The 17,508-nt window shown below is 42.0% G+C and overlaps 1 protein-coding gene across 1 annotated transcript in view; it reads right to left on the minus strand.

Annotated features, from left to right (window-relative positions):
* EPGN (epithelial mitogen) overlaps positions 1-17,508 on the minus strand; it is a 69,943-nt gene that overhangs the window by 40,979 nt on the left and 11,456 nt on the right. Inside the window, exon 4 of the mRNA XM_073587986.1 lies at positions 1,581-1,736. Coding sequence (XP_073444087.1) covers positions 1,581-1,736 — 156 coding nt within the window. The remainder of the gene's footprint in view (positions 1-1,580; positions 1,737-17,508) is intronic.

The raw sequence follows: 17,508 nt of genomic DNA on the forward strand, positions 1-17,508 counted from the left end.
AAGCACTGGGGGGTCTGCAATACCAAGACAGGTTATTACACTTGAGGTTATTTAATTTGGAAAAACAAAGGCTTAGGGGTGATCTTATTACAATGTATAAATATATGAGGGGTCAGTACAAAGACCTTTCTAATGATCTTTTAACTCTTAGACCTGTGACAGGGACAATGGGGCATCCTCTACATCTGGAGGAAAGAAGGTTTAATCATAATCTCAGACGCAGATTCTTTACTCTAAGAGCAGTGAGACTGTGGAACTTTCTGCCTTATGATGTTGCAATGAGTGATTCACTACTAAAACTTAAGAAGGGGCTGAATGCCTTTCTTTAAAAGTATAATGTTATAGGGTATATATATTATATTCCTTGATAGGGCATTGATCCAGTGAACTAGTCTGAGCATGTTTTTTTTTGTTGCCTTCCTCTGGATCAACATGTTAGGCTATGAGTTGAACTAGATGGACCTAAAGTCTCCCTTCAACCTTAAATACTATGTTACTATGTAATCCCAACCCTAACCATAACCCTAACCACAAACCTAACCCCAACACACCCCTAACCCTAATCCCAACCCTAACCATTACCCTAACCACAACCCTAACCCTAATCCTAACGCTAACCATAACCATAAATCTAACTCTAACACACCCCTAATACCAACCTAACCATAATCCCAACCATTACCACAACCCTAACTTTAGCCCAACCCTAACTTTAGCCCAACTCTAACCCTAATGGAAAAATGAAAACAAATACATTTTTTTATTTTATTATTTTCACCTAACTAAAGGGGTGATAAAAGCGGGTTTGATTTACTATTTTTTTATTTTGATTACTGTGATAGACCCTATCACAGTGATCAAAATTAACCAATTGGAAAAATCTATTGTTGCCAGCCGACAGATCTCGGAGGGCGCACTGTGCATGTACCCATTTTCTTCATGTAAGAAGACGCCGGCGGCAGGGGGACTTCACAGGGGGAATGCAGGGACACCAGAGGTATCGGGGGGAATCAGGGGACCCTATTTCTCTCTCCTTTGATGTGCAATCACATCAGAGGAGAGAGAAATTAAATGGGAAATCTGAGTCTTTTTTTTTTGTGGTCGCCGTTATTCCGTGAATAAAGGCAATCGAAACACTGGGGTCGGTAAAAACCAACCCGAATCATGTTCTCTGGGGTCTCAGCTACCCGCAGTACCGGAGACCCCGGAGAAATTCCGATGCTGGGGGGCGCAATACCCTTATTTCTCAGCGCCATTAAAAAGCGGCACTGAGGAATAAGTACCCTTAACTGCCGCCGTTAAAAGGCGGATCGGCGGTCGTTAAGGATGTAAGCAATGTGCGGAGAGGAATTTTGAAGCTCTGTATACCATTTGGTGTCCGCTGGTGAGCACTGCGCTTTATATCCTATTCCTATAGTGAGGGTTAATGCATAAATTGTTTCCTTAGTATCATTAATACAAATAACATGGATTTTGAAATATTTCAGTTAAATTCACTCCATTAGATAAAACCAATTAAAAAAGGATAAAAAGATAAATATGTGCAATGCAGCATTAGAACAGAGAGGCTTGATGCATACCTTTTTTCCTTGTTCAACCAGATAACGACAATCAATCCGCTTATTAATAACCCTATTCCTATCCCAATGGCGATATGTGCTGCTTCCATTTCTTTTATCTTTATTGCTGACAAAATAATTTGTTCACATCTTTCTCCTGTGAATTCAGAATTACACCTGCAAATTAAAGCCTTTATTGTTTACTTCCACAAGATAAAACCTTATCTGAGACATGTGACGGACACACTGATAAGAGCTGCAGCAATCTGTATGAGTGTGTCCTTGGGCATTCTGTATGTAGTGAAATAGAAGCATGACATTGCAGCAGCACTAATTTAATTTGTGTATTTCTATAGCTGGACACAATAAAGAAGATTTGTAATTCAGTGTATTCATACATTGGGATAAATCCTTGCAAAAAAAAACTACAGTAGTGCTTGAAAATTTGTTCCGAATTGTCCATATTTCTGCACAAATTTTAGATTTTTATTCAGATCCTAAAAGTAGATAAAGAGAATCAAATCAAATAAATGAGTCAAAAATATCATAATTTTTTTATTGAGGAAAATAATCAATTATCACAATTGTGAGGGGCAAAAGTATGTGAATTGTTGCTTGCAGTATCTGGTGTAACTCTCTTGTGCTGCCTTAACTGCATCTAAACAATTCCAGTAATTTTTTTCTTAATCCTATACATCGTCTTGGATGACTTTTAGTCAATTCCTCACTACAAAACAACTTCAACTCGGTTGTGTTGGTGAGTTTTCTCAGATGAACTGCTCGTGTAATTGCGTGGCACGTTACGTGAAGATGGGGGTCCTGGCTGGGTGTGTTGACTTGTGCTTTGGGGGGTGTTACACCTTTGCAGGCTGCACGTAACCAATGACTTGGGTTGGCCAGGACTCGGTGTTTGACAGTTCAATGAGGGAGACCACCAGTCAAAAATAAAAAAAAATTTCAATGATAACTTGGAGGGGATTATATACAGGAGATAGAAAGCACAGAACTTGATGAACTTTTCACACACAGTTCCAATTTCTTCCTCTTTACTCACTTATCCTCTATCTTCAAAATTCCTTTCTACTTCACTATAACCCAGCTTAGTTCTACAGTCCAGTTAGTATGAATCCTATTCTCAAACCACAGTTTTGCATCTTATTTCCGCTTTAGGGAACTATATTATCAGTATGGCTGCTACTTACCTTCTCTGTTTCTGATGCTCTAGAACTCCCGCCTAGGGCACTCTCTTTGTCTTACGTACTCTGTCCCATCTAGCCCCGTGACCTCTATGAGTTATAAACTCTGGGTCACACTGCTTGGCATCCTGACCCAGGACCAGTCTCCGATCGATCACTCTGTTCTTTCTGTCACTTCTCTCTCTTTCTTTTAGCTAGGCTTTCACTATCCTCTGTCTGTCTCCTCCTCTCTCTTTAGTGACACCCATGTCATGCGGAACTATTCACATCAGACCTTAGGTCCTCTTTCTATGCACTCTGGGCCATTTCTAACTTCCTGACAGGAAACTGTACATGTCCCTTCTTCTTAACCCCTCCCACTCAGGGCTAGTCCCAACCATTAACTCTTACTGTCTATACTGTCAAGCAACACACATCATTTACACCATTAATGCATCACACAATTCACATTACATGATATAACAATACATTTGTTATTCAAGGGGGAAAAGGAGGCAATATGTCCATCTTACAATCACTTCAGGTCTTTCCACAAAATTTCTATACCATTAAGGTCGGGTATGTAACTTGGCCATTTCAAAACTTGAACCCTATTCTTTTTTAGCCATTCTTTTGTAAAACAACTTGTGGGACATTGTCTTACTGCATGACCCATACTCTCTTGAGATTCAGTTCATGAACAGATGTCCTGCCATTTTCCTTTTTAATTTGCCAAAATAAATCATAATTCATTGTTACAACAATTATGGAAAGCAGATCTGGCCCAGATGTGGCAAAACAGAACCAACCCATAACATTATCGCCACGGTGTTTCAAAAATGGAATCAGTTTTTATGCTATAATTCTCTGTTTTCCTTTCTTCAAGCATAACGCTTCTTATTTTAACCAAAAAGCTGTCAGTCTCATCCATCAACAAAAAATTGTTCCAATAGCCTTCTGACTTGTGCAGGTTATCTTTACCAAACTACAGATGGGCAGCAGTGATCTTTTTGGAGAGCAGTGGCTTTTTCTTGCAATCCTGCCATGCACACCATTGTTGATTAGTGGCCTCATGATGATGGACTCATTCATAAAAATTAACATGAGAGAGACACCTTTAGTTGTGTAGACAATACCTTGAGTCCCTTTGCGACTTTGAGGACAATTATTCACCTTTCATCTTTGTTAGTCGACCACTCCTGGCGTAATGTAATAATGGTCTTGAATTTCTTCTTTTGCACAAAATATATCTGGTTGGATTGTTTTTGGGCTCCCCTTGGCTAAAAAAAATCTGCCCCCAGCCACCCCAGATACGGCGCATCTATAAGGTGCTCCTTTTCTGGCACTTAGCCAGGCATGGATATTATTGGTTTGTTATTTTAGTTTTTTTTTACAGAACAAGGGCATTTGTTGTATTGGCAGCATAATAAATTTTGTCAAAAACTTGGTGTCATTATTTCATTAAAAGAATTTTTAATTAATGTGTGTGTGTCTTTTTTTAACCCTTTAGTACTATAGGATTAATAATGGATAGGTGTCTTATTGACACCTCTCCATTATTAACTCGACTTAATGTCACCTTTCAATAGCAAGGTGACATTAACCCATTATTAACCCATGATCCATCGCTAAAGGCAATGGGAATAGAGAGGCTAAGTGCCAGAAAAGGCGCATCTTATAGATGCGCCTTTTCTGGGGTGGCTGGGGCAGATTTTTTTAGCCAGGCGGGCCCAAAAACAATGGTCCCTCTCTAGGCTATTAATATCTGCCCTCACTCACTGGCTTTCCCTCTCTGGTGGTGAAAATACCACAGGAGCCCACGCAATTTTTTTCAACGAATTAACCTGTTAATTTAACACCTACATGTCCAAATTTTACACACATACCCTAATCTAATTATTACTCAAAGACATATAAAAAACTAAATGAAATGGTTTAATGTATGTAAACCATGTGTCATTTCATGTCGGGTTTTGTAATGATTTTACAGAAGCCAGCAATTAATTTAGCGGCTATTATGCTATGTAGAACTCTATGAAATATAAATATATATATGTGTCATGACTAGTGTTGAGCATTCCGATACCGCAAGTATCGGGTATCGGCCGATACTTGCTGTATCGGAATTCCGATACCGACTTCCGATATTTTTTCAATATCGGAATTCGGCATCGGAATCGGAAGTTCAGTTGATTGACGGCCTGACGTCATCATGATGCGCGGTGTGTGCGCATCATGATGCGCCGTCATTTCGGGCCTTCCGGGGGTCTCTGCCGGCCTGCCGGGGGGCTGTGCCGGCCTGCCGGGGGGCTGTGTGGACTGCCCGGGGTCTGTACCGGCCTGCCGGGGGGCTGTGCCGGCCTGCCGGTGGTCTGTGCACCCTGTGGGGGTCTGTACCGGCCTGCCGGGGGGCTGTGCCGGCCTGCCGGGGGGCTGTGCTGATGTCCGGGGGTCTGTGCAAGCATCGTCCGATGGGACTACAAGTCCCATCGGGCGATGCCTGCTACCATGACAGTGATTGACACATTAGCCAATGATGGGACAGTAGTAGTCCCATCATCCGGCTAATGTGTTAAATGTTAAAAAAAAAAAAAAAAAAAAAAAAATACTACATACATACTACATGCTACATACATACTACATACATGCTACATACATACTACATGCATGCTACATACATACTACATGCTACATACATACTACATGCATGCTACATACATACTACATACATGCTACATACATACTGCATGCTACATACATACTACATACATACTACATACATACTACATACATACTACATGCATGCTACATACATACTACATGCATGCTACATACATACTACATGCTACATACATACTACATATATACTACATACATACTACATACATGCTACATACATACTGCATGCTACATACATACTACATACATACTACATACATACTACATGCATGCTACATACATACTACATGCATGCTACATACATACTACATGCATGCTACATACATACTACATTCTACATACATACCACATACATACTACATACATACTACATACTACATATATACTACATGCATGCTACATACATACTACATGCTACATACATACCACATACATACTACATACATACTACATACATACTACATGCTACATACATACTACATATATACTACATGCATGCTACATACATACTACATGCTACATACATACCACATACATACTACATACATACTACATACATACTACATTCTACATACATACTACATATATACTACATGCATGCTACATACATACTACATGCTACATACATACCACATACATACTACATACATACTACATGCTACATACATACTACATATATACTACATGCATGCTACATACATACTACATGCTACATACATACCACATACATACTACATACATGCTACATATATACTACATGCATGCTACATACATACTACATATATACTACATGCATGCTACATACATACTACATGCTACATGCATGCTACATACATACTACATACATACTACATGCTACATACATACCACATATATACTACATACATACAATACATTCATACAATACATACATACATAGACATACAGTACATATAACATAGAGTAACATACTTACCAATACTTGTCACATTGTTCCCCGAAGCCATTGTCTTTTCCGGGATAAATATTAACATAACAAACCACAAAAATACTCACCCACGATCCGAAGCAGTCCACGAGTGTGTCCCACGACGATCTTGGGTAGAGAACTGCAGCATCAGATGATGCTGCCGTTCTCTACGGGCTGCAGGAATCCAATGACGGAAGGTAGGTATCCTTCCGCACTGTATTCCTCCGCCACTTAAAAAAAAAAAAGTCCCTAGTCTCACTTTATGCCATTGCTGCGTGGGAATTTCCCACACAGCAATGGCATAAAGTGAGACTAGGGACTTTTTTTTTTTTAAGTGGCGGAGGAATACAGTGCGGAAGGATACCTACCTTCCGTCATTGGATTCCTGCAGCCCGTAGAGAACGGCAGCATCATCTGATGCTGCAGTTCTCTACCCAAGATCGTCGTGGGACACACTCGTGGACTGCTTCGGATCGTGGGTGAGTATTTTTGTGGTTTGTTATGTTAATATTTATCCCGGAAAAGACAATGGCTTCGGGGAACAATGTGACAAGTATTGGTAAGTATGTTACTCTATGTTATATGTACTGTATGTCTATGTATGTATTGTATGAATGTATTGTATGTATGTAGTATATATGTGGTATGTATGTAGCATGTAGTATGTATGTAGTATGTATGTAGCATGTAGTATGTAGCATGCATGTAGTATATATGTAGTATGTATGTAGCATGTAGTATGTATGTAGCATGCATGTAGTATATATGTAGTATGTATGTAGCATGTAGTATGTATGTAGCATGCATGTAGTATGTATGTAGCATGCATGTAGTATGTATATGGTATGTATGTAGCATGTAGTATGTATGTAGCATGCATGTAGTATATATGTAGTATGTATGTAGCATGTAGTATGTATGTAGTATGTATGTAGCATGCATGTAGCATGCAGTATGTATGTAGCATGCATGTAGTATATATGTAGTATGTATGTAGCATGTAGTATGTAGCATGCATGTAGTATATATGTAGCATGTAGTATGTATGTAGCATGCATGTAGTATATATGTAGTATATATGTGGTATGTATGTAGCATGCAGTATGTATGTAGCATGCATGTAGTATATATGTAGTATGTATGTTGCATGTAGTATTTATGTAGTATGAATGTAGCATGTATGTAGTATGTAGTATGAATGTAGCATGTATGTAGTATGCATGTTGTATGTATGTAGCATGTAATTTTTTTTTTTTTTTTTTTTTTTTTACATTTAACACATTAGCCGGATGATGGGACTACTACTGTCCCATCATTGGCTAATGTGTCAATCACTGTCATGGTAGCAGGCATCGCCCGATGGGACTTGTAGTCCCATCGGACGATGCCTGCACAGACCCCCGGAGCCTGCACAGCCCCCCGGCAGGCCGGCACAGCCCCCCGGCAGGCCGGCACAGCCCCCCGGAGCCTGCACAGCCCCCCGGCAGGCCGGCACAGCCCCCCGGCAGGCCGGCACAGCCCCCCGGCAGGCCGGCACAGCCCCCCGGAGCCTGCACAGACCACCGGCAGGCCGGCACAGACCACCGGAGCCTGCACAGACCCCCTGGCAGGCCGGCACAGCCCCCCGAAAGGCCCGTACAGACCCCAGAGAGGCTGTACAAGGGCAGGAAAGGGTTTTTCTTATTCCGATACCGGAAGTCCCATAGACTTGAATGGGACTTCCGGTATCGGAATCGGCGATACCGATACTTTTTTTAAAGATCGGCCGATACCATCCGATACGATACTTTGAAGTATCGGACGGTATCGCTCAACTCTAGTCATGACATGTGTGTGTATATATAGTGTATATATATATTTATATATATATATATATATATATATATATATTCTATGTGTCTATATCTATTCTTTCATTTGTGTTTTAAAACCTGTCATTGGGATTCATTATGTGTCCATTTTGCAAGCCGGCGAGAAAACCTCGGCATATGGATGCAAAACGGATGTCATACGGATGCTTAGATGCACAAAAATCGCATCCTAGTATTGCCAACGGATGACATATGGATCACTGTTCAGGGAACATTTCTGCGTTTTTCGGCCATAAAATACAGACCGTATTACCGTAATTACAGAGTATATAGGTTCTAGAGTTAGGTTGGCAGGGTAGTGTACGTCGCTCTATACACATCAGTGCAAGGCCTGCAGGCACTGTATGTGTGTATATAGATCATTGCATACATCAATAGGGTCCATTCCCTTCCTGTGTTCTGGTGCTGCTGCTGCTGCTACCTGTGGGATATATTGGCCATATAGCTAGCCCAGGTGTAATTGGCTTTGAAATTTTTTTGGCCAGGGCTAATAGAGCTTTTTTTATTGCAAAGTAATCCAGAGCCCTTTTTTTCCCTCCATTTGCTTTTTGATAGTGCACAATACAGCCAAATCCTTTTCCTAGCACAGCGCAAAAATCTAGCAATTTTAAAGGAGTCCTAAACATCCCGTTTGAGTGCGCAGAGAAATATTTTTAATTTTCATGTGGTAGAGTTGGGTAGATTTTTTTTGAGTATCTTACACAATTTCTTGACACTATTTTTCTGCCCCCCCCCAAAAAAAAAAAAACATATTGGCCACATTTTACAGTGTGGTATACCTGTGACACACTTCATCCATCCGTCTGCTAAAAATTTTGGTCTTTTTAGCCCTATATCAATTTTTTTTTGCTGTCTGGCACTCTACTTATTTACAGCAGTATTTAGCATAAAAATAAAAAAATACAGGCCACACATTTTTCGGTGTGGTATCTCTGTGTCAGCTCATATCTATGTGTGCTCAAAGTTTGGCCAGTTTAGGCCAGTTTTCTTTTTTTGTCCTTGGTGTCACTGTGCTTAGATACAGCAGTATTTAGCAAAAAAATAAAAAAACAGGCCACACATTTTTCAGTGTGGTATCTCTGTGCCACCTGATATCTGTGCATGCTCAAAGTTTGGCCAGTTTAGGCTGGTTTTCCATTTTTTGGCCTGGGTGTCACTGTATTTATATGCAGCAGTAGTTAGCAAAAAAATTAAAAAAGAAAAAAAAACACACATTTGTCATAGTGGTATCTCCGTGCCAGCTCATATCTGTGCGTGCTCAAAGTTTTGCTAGTTTACGGTGGTTTTCTTTTTTTGTCCTGGGTGTCACTGTACTTATATACAGCAGTATTTAGCAAAAAAATAAAAAAAAGAACAGGCCACACATTTTTCAGTGTGGTGTCTCCGTGCCAGATCATATTTGTGTGTGCTGAAAGTTTGGCCAGTTTAGGCTGGTTTTCCATTTTTTGGCCTGGGTGTCACTGTACTTATATTCAGCAGTAGTTAGCCCAAAAGAAAAACAAAAAAAATAGGCCACACATTTGTCGTTTTGGTATGTCCCTAACAGGCCTCATTTATCATTGTCAGAAATTTGGCCATTTTAGGCCTACACATTGAATTTGTTTTGCAGTCTGTTAATGTACTTATTAAATCTGATAAGGCAAAGCACATTTTTACCTAAAGTCCAGATAGGTAAAATTTTGTTTTTGCAGCACACGTATCGCATACAAGTTGCCTCCCAATTCACCCTTTTGTAGTGAACGTGTATAATATTCTATGCAAATTGCCTCTTCAGAGAAAAATAGGACTTGAAAGTGTCTGCAAATTGAGATTCTGATTTGGCTTTTATCCTAAGTCATATTACAAGACTCGTTAAAGGGTTGATTGTGACTTGTAGGATCGCTACTACCAACAGGTGGCGCTATAGCCGTGAATCTCTTTCTCATATTCCTTACCCTGATCCTCCTTCCTCCCACCACGCTGAGTGCCCTGAGACAACTGATCCCACACTCGGACACTCCGAAGAGCTGTTCAATTTTCCATTTGGAGAATTGTGCCTCTCACCCGGGCCACTTGAAGTGGGTTAAGATAATATTCCATGTAGTGATGCATATATCTTTGAGCAGCCATGGTCACAAGAGGTGGGCGATGATGAGACACAATTGCCAGAAAGTCAGGTGGAGGACCAGGGTGGGAAAGTGTAAGATGAGGTGGTGGATGATGCAGTAACAGATCCAACATGGCAGGAGGACATGCAGAGCGAGGACAGCAGCACACAGGGGGAGGTAGGCATGGTACCACTTCAGGCAGGAAGAAGCAGTGTGATGGCTGCAGACAGAAGGAGTGCAACCATTCCCCATAACACCAACCTGACGGAAGTTGCCAGTCCAACTGTTAGGTCTTCCCGAGTCTGGTTATTTTTGAAAGACTCTGCCGATAACCCCAAACAGGCCATTTGCACCACCTGTCATGCCAGCATCAGCAGGGGTAGCAAAACCACCAGCCATACCACCACCAGCATGATCAGGCACATGGCAGCAAAGCACCAGACTTTGTGGGCCCAACCCCATACTGCAGGAAAAGTGTCTGCGGTTGACACCACATCTTCCAATGTTGTGCGTGCAAACCAATCCCCTGTCCACGGTGCATGCGAAGATGCCTCCTGCCCTGAACCTACCGTTGCCCACAGTCAAATAGCACCATCATCAAGCACGTCCACGTCCTTGTCCCAGCACAGCCTTCAGTTGCCCATACCCCAGTCAGAGGAACATAAACGGAAATACGCAGCCAACGCCCCACAGGGCACAGTACTCAATTCTCATATTTCTCGTCTGCTTGTGGTCGAAATGTTGCCTTTTAGGCTCGTGGAAATGGAAGCTTTCCGCAACCTGATGGTGGTGGCCGTCCCAAGGTACTCTGTCCCCAGCCGCCACTATTTCTTCCGCTGTGCTATCCCGGCATTACACAAGCAGACCTGTGCCCTCAACAATTCAGTCACTGGGAAAGTACACCTAACCACTGACATGTGGACAAATGCTTGTGGCCAGGGACGGTACATCTCGCTGACAGCACACTGAGTTAACATAGTGGAAGCCGGGACCCAGTCAGACCTTGGGATGGAACACGTCCTCCTGACGCCAAGGATTGCGGGCCCTACGTCAATCAGGGATGCCCCCACTGTGTACAGCTCCTGCACCTCCTCCTCCTCTTCAGCCTCCATGTCCGACATGAGCACATCATTCATAAGCTGGAAGAACTGCAGCACTGCCAAAGCAAAGCAGCAATAGGCTGTGCTGAAGCTAATTTGCTTAGGTGACAAACCGCACAATGCTGAAGAGTTGTTGACAGCTCTGAAAGAGCAGGCAGATGTGTGAATGTCTGAGTGACACCGCTGAATCTCCAGCCAGGCATGATTGTGTGTGACAATGGCAGGAACCTGGTGGCGGCTTTGAGGCGAGGCGAATTGACGCATGTACCATGTCTTGCCCATATGCTGAACTTCGTTGTTCAACATTTTCTAAAAAGCTATCCGAAGCTGGTGGATCTGCTGGTTAAAGTAAGCCACCTGTGTGCACATTTTAGAAAGTCAGCTACAGCTTCAGCTGCCCTTGCCATGCTTCAGCAGCGATTGCAGATTCCGGCTCACTGACTGGTATGTGATGTCCCCACGCGTTGGAATGCTACACTGCATATGTTAGAAAGCATTTGTGATCAGAAGCGGGCAGTTGTTGAATACCAGCATCAACAAGACGGGCGTTTTTCAGGTTTGACTCCACACATAAGACCTCAGGAGTGGACATGGATGTCAGACATATGTAGCATCCTCCAAAACTTTGAGGAGTCCACCAAGATGGTGAGCGGCGATGATGCCATAATTAGCGTCACCATCCCGCTCATTTGCATTCTGAAAAGCTCTCTGCTCACAATGAAAGAGGAGGCATTGCAGGTGGAGCATGAGGACATGGAACAAGGAACCATACAGGAAAAGGAGGAGGAGGAAGAACAGTAGCTACTTTCATGCGCTATAGGTGGGACTACAAACACAACTGTCATACCATCTGTTCTGCATGGATGGCCTGACGACAGGGAAGAGGAGGAGGAGGAGGTGGAGGACACCTTGGTCAGTCATCCTATTGGTGAGGACACAGAAGGCTTGCCTGTTACCAGACTGGCACGCATGGCTGACTTTATGTTGTGCTGCCTTTCCCATGAACCTCGTATTGTCAAAATATTGGGTACCAGTCATTACTGACTAGTGACACTTTTAGACCCATGGAACAAGAATAACTTTCAATCTCTTGATCCAGTGGCAGACATAGGGCCATTGTTGCAGAATTAGTAAAAAAAATTCCCATCTCAAAACGCTGGCGGCAGAGATAACAGTTCGTTGGCCAACCAAGCAGGACAAGCGAAACAGACACGTCCACTCCAGCAGAGGCAGGGGAACACTGGCAAAGTTCTGGGATAGTTTTCTAAGACCCTCCCATCGCCCATGCATCTGAAGAATGCAATCTTTTCTAAGATGCTGAGGGAGTACCTTGCAGATCGTACAAACGTCCTCCATGATTCCTCTGTTCCTTTTAATTATTGGGTATCCAAGCTGGTCACGTGGCATGAGCTGGCTCTCTTAGCATTGGAGGTCCTGGCCTGCCCTGCCGCTAGCGCTTTGTCTGAGCGGGTTTTTAGTACTGTTGGTGGCATTATCACAGATAAGTGCATTCGCCTTTCTACAGAAAATGTAGACAGGCTGACTCTTATAAAAATGAACAAGGGATGGATTGAGCCTGACTTCTCTACACCACCAAATGATGACAGTGAAGCATAAACTCCAATGTAGTGTTTTTTTGGGAGGTGTATTCCCATGCACCTCTTCACAACCAAACATGGATATACGCTTCCTGATTTTGGTTATTTGGTGTCCTCCTCTTCCTTCTCCTCATCCTCACCGTCCACCACCACTTGAATACCAGGGTGAACGTATTCAGTCATGCTCTGGCCACTCTGTGTTTTGGCAAGGGTGTTATGATGCCCGTCACCAAAATACAAAAAATGTGTACACCCCCAAGTGGAAATGTTTGCCATCCCATACGCTAAGTGTATGGGCATTCCAAGTCTATGAGACCCGGTCCTAGAAATTGGGCCTATTTTTTAATCAGGTCTTCTTCCACATTTGATCATCCACCGCCACTAGATCAAAAGGGTTTACGTGTTCCGTGCAGCTACAGGCAGTATCGAATTATTAACAAAGATTGGTGGTTAGGCTGTGCGTAAAATACTTGTTCTGAAAAAGGTTGAGGTGTATCCCACAGGGGAAATATTTCCCAGCCCATACAATAAGTGTATGGGCATTCCAAGTCTATGAGACCCGCTCCTAGAAATTGGGCCTATTTTTTAATCAGGCCTTCCTCCTAGTCTCATCATCCACTGCCACTAGATCAAAAGGGTTTACGTGTTCCGTACAGCTACAGGCAGTGTCGAATTATTAACAAGGGTGGGTGGTTAGGCTGCGCGTAAAATACCTGTTCTGAAAAAGGCTGAGGTGTATCCCACAGGGGAAATATTTGCCAGCCCATACAATAAGTGTATGGGCATTCCAAGTCTATGAGACCCGCTCCTAGAAATTCGGCCTATTTGTTAATCAGGCCTTCCTCCATGTCTGATCATCCACCGCCACTAGATCAAAAGGGTTTACGTGTTCCATGCAGCTACAGGCATTGTCGAATTATTAACAAGGGTGGGTGGTTAGGCTGTGCGTAAAATACTTGTTCTGAAAAAGGTTGAGGTGTACCCCACAGGGGAAATGTTTGCTAGCTCATACACTAAGTGTATGTGGATTCTAAGACTATGAGACCAGCTCCTTTTTAATGGGACATTTTTTGCTAAGAGATCCTCCTCCCTGTTTCTTCCAAGGGGGGGTTGGGGTTATTGGGGTGCATATGGTTTGGTAGCAGGGCAGGCCTTGAAGTCAATGCATAAGAAAACAGAATGTGAGTACAAAATCAATAATGTGACGTGGATTTTCCTGTGCCCATCCAGTATGTGGGTTCAAAGACTTATTGGGGTGCATATGAATTGGTAGCAGGGCAGGCCTTGCATTCAATGCAACATTCTTTATGGAAGCCCTGGTGGACATCTCGTGAAAGGGATATTGGGGTGTGTAGTAATTCTTGGCAGCCCATCCACTCACTGCATAGGCTATAACAGTTTAGGAGACTCACTGTTTGATAATGGTATTTTAAGAAGATTAATGCTGCCTGATGCCCCTGTAAAAATAGACTCTGTGAATTTAAGAGTCCCTCCTTCATAAATGAAACAAGATTTGTCTGCTTATGTGTCATACACCATATGGCCAGCTAGGGTTGGTAAATGTTACAATGACAAGTCCCAGTGAATGCATTTGTATTGGTTGAAAGCAATGTTAAAGATGAAAAACGCTTCAAAAACGCTGAGTCTGAACATAGCCCAAGTGGTGGAGGAACATTTTGGTCTGGGGTTATTTATTTTGCCTTATATATAAGTCATTAACCTGGAAAGGATGTACCTTAACATATTTCCCAGCAAAATCCGTTTTGGTATGTTTTTTGGTGCAACGGTAAAAATTGCATGAAACTCTGACAACATTGTTTAAAGCTGTGAAATAGGAGTCAGGAACGCTTCCAGGAGCAATCCCCATGATGCCCCCGTGTCATTTGAGCAGTGTTTCCATCATTTTCAGACGTTTTTAGACCTTAAAAGAACCCCCGGGGGATCGAGGTAAAAATGCTCGGGTTTTCATATAGACTTACATTGGGCTCTTTGTTCTGTCCGAGTACCCGAGTATTCCAATTTGCTCGACCCGAACAACGAGCACCCGAGCATTTTAGTGCTTGCCCATCACTAGCCACAACCTAAATGAAGAATTTACTAGGGCAGGCGCATTTCAGGCAGAAAGGTCTTTAGTCATTGCATGACTTCTATACTATAACCTGATTTTTATACTTATCAAAGAATGTTGATGTTTTTAAGAAGATCTTTGATGCAGGAATCCTTGGTTTTGATTAATCATCCTGTGGCATTGGCGGTCTCCGAACTCTGTATTTCAGAATGGATGAGCTGACTCCTTGTTTTCCTCTTCATGATACAGTACATATCCACAAACGTGTTGTGAAGATCAGACTTAAATAGATCTTAGCAATCTGTAGCATCGCTTGGAAAACTGATTGACAGGTTGGTCACACTCGTCAAACACTTTTTACTATTGAGATTGCCTATGCTTCTCCAGACCTTGGGTACCATCCGCACATTTTCCGCTTACTTTGTGCATGGTGGGCTTAGCCACATGCGGAAAGTAAGCGGATCAATGCATTCCTATGTGTGCGGAATCCCTGCGATTCAAAGAATGAGCATGCTGCGTATTTTTCCGCGATGCGATTCCGCCGTGGAAAAATACGCAGCATTAGCACAGCATGAGCGGAATCCCATTGAATGCAATGGGTTGATTTTTGTATGCGTTTTTGCAGCGAAAAAACGCTGCAAAAACGCATAAAATCTGCAACGTGTGCACACAGCCTAAAGTTTCATATACTTTGTAAACTCACAGACAAATGATATGGGATCATGTTCATCAATAAAAAAAATGACCAGATCTAATATTTTTGACCTATTTGTTTGACTTGGTTTAGTTATCTTCTTTTAAAACTTGTGTGAAAATACGATGTAGTTTTAGGTTAAATTTGTGCAGAAATGTGAAAAATTGTGCAGGATTCTGAAACTTTCTAGCACTACTGTAGTTTTATAAAATTTTCTGATGAGTTGAGGCAAGCAACAAAACTAAGATCTATTAACTCTAGCAAATTTGGCTCTACTACATACTGTACGTACATTGCAGAAAACATATTAACTATAATATTAACTATATTCCAAAGGATGGTGACATTCATTGTTAGTGTTTCTTGTCACATGCTATGTATGTCACGGCTTTTACATTACAATCCACCCACATATTAATGAAAATGGAATTTAAACTATGTCTGTACTCATGTGACACTGACATTAAGCAAAGCACATGCTTAAGACTGGCTTTACTTCAGCTGGTGGTTTTACTCAGTTGTTTCTTGGGTGCTTCTTTGGTTTTGATCCATTTTTGCAGAAAAATAAACCTTAATACACACTAGACAAGTTTCATGGGACGTGTTTTTGTCAATGTGCATCAGTACTTGTAAACCAAAACCAACAAAAGCAAGGGATTGAACTTACATAGAAAGAGAATAACACAGAAGATCACATCTGTTCTGTGGTTTGAACCTACTTAAGGAAGCCCTCCTCCCATGAAAATTTGTATCCTCTTACTAAATTGCAGTCATCATAATATATAGCACTGTGTACTTACAATTGCTTATTTTGCCCTTCTAGCCAGTTAATTCTTCTGTTTTCCATCAGACCTGTGACATCACGATTAAAAACTAACAAGCTCAATCCTTCAATGCTCTGTATATAAACAGGAGGTCAATTTTCCCTGTAAGAGTCATGAGTCACTGAAAAAGTCCTTGGCAGAGGTGAGGAGGGAGCAACTGAGTCAGGGTTTGAAGATAGGAATGATAAATGCAGGGACAAGAGACATTCTGCTTCTACATACAGCAAAGAGAAGAATTAGCTGGGTAGAAGGGAAAAATGATCAATTGTAAGTATACAGGTCTGTGTAATATTATTAAACAAAATATTAACCGGATAAAAACTTTGATGGGAGTAGGAGTGCTTCTTTAATATAGTGTATATGGTATATAAAAAGGCACCTGTTGCGTTACATATGGTGTTTTATTTGAGCAGAGCAGATTGATAGATAGTTTGGTGGGAAAACTTTCAGTATAAATTGCATTTATTAAAATGTCTTCTCTTTTTATGCCAAGGCGTCCACTGGATGAGCCTATTTAGTGATTGACTAGACTTCTAAGCAGCAAAAGAGTGTCAATTTCAAAGACTGGATCCCACGTTAGGGTGAGTGCATCCAGTGCGGAATCATCTGTGGATTTTTCCGAGCGGATTTGCAGGTAAAGTCACAGGTAAAGTGACCTGCGGTTTACCTGCGGATTTTCCTGTGGTTTGACACCTGGACAATGGAACAGGTGTCAAACCGCTGCGGAATCGGCAGAAAGAATTGACATGCTGCGGATCTAAAACCGCGGAAAAATCCGCATCATGTGCACTGCGGTTTTTAAATCCCACGGATTTGCATTGTACTGTACAATGCCTGTGGATCCGGATCCGCAGCAAAATCCGCACCGTGTGCACATACCCTTATGCTAGAAGTTTTTTTGATA

This window comes from Dendrobates tinctorius, unplaced genomic scaffold, assembly GCF_039654945.1.
Source record: "Dendrobates tinctorius isolate UK_male_01 unplaced genomic scaffold, ASM3965494v1 ptg000011l, whole genome shotgun sequence".
NCBI lineage: Eukaryota > Metazoa > Chordata > Amphibia > Anura > Dendrobatidae > Dendrobates > Dendrobates tinctorius.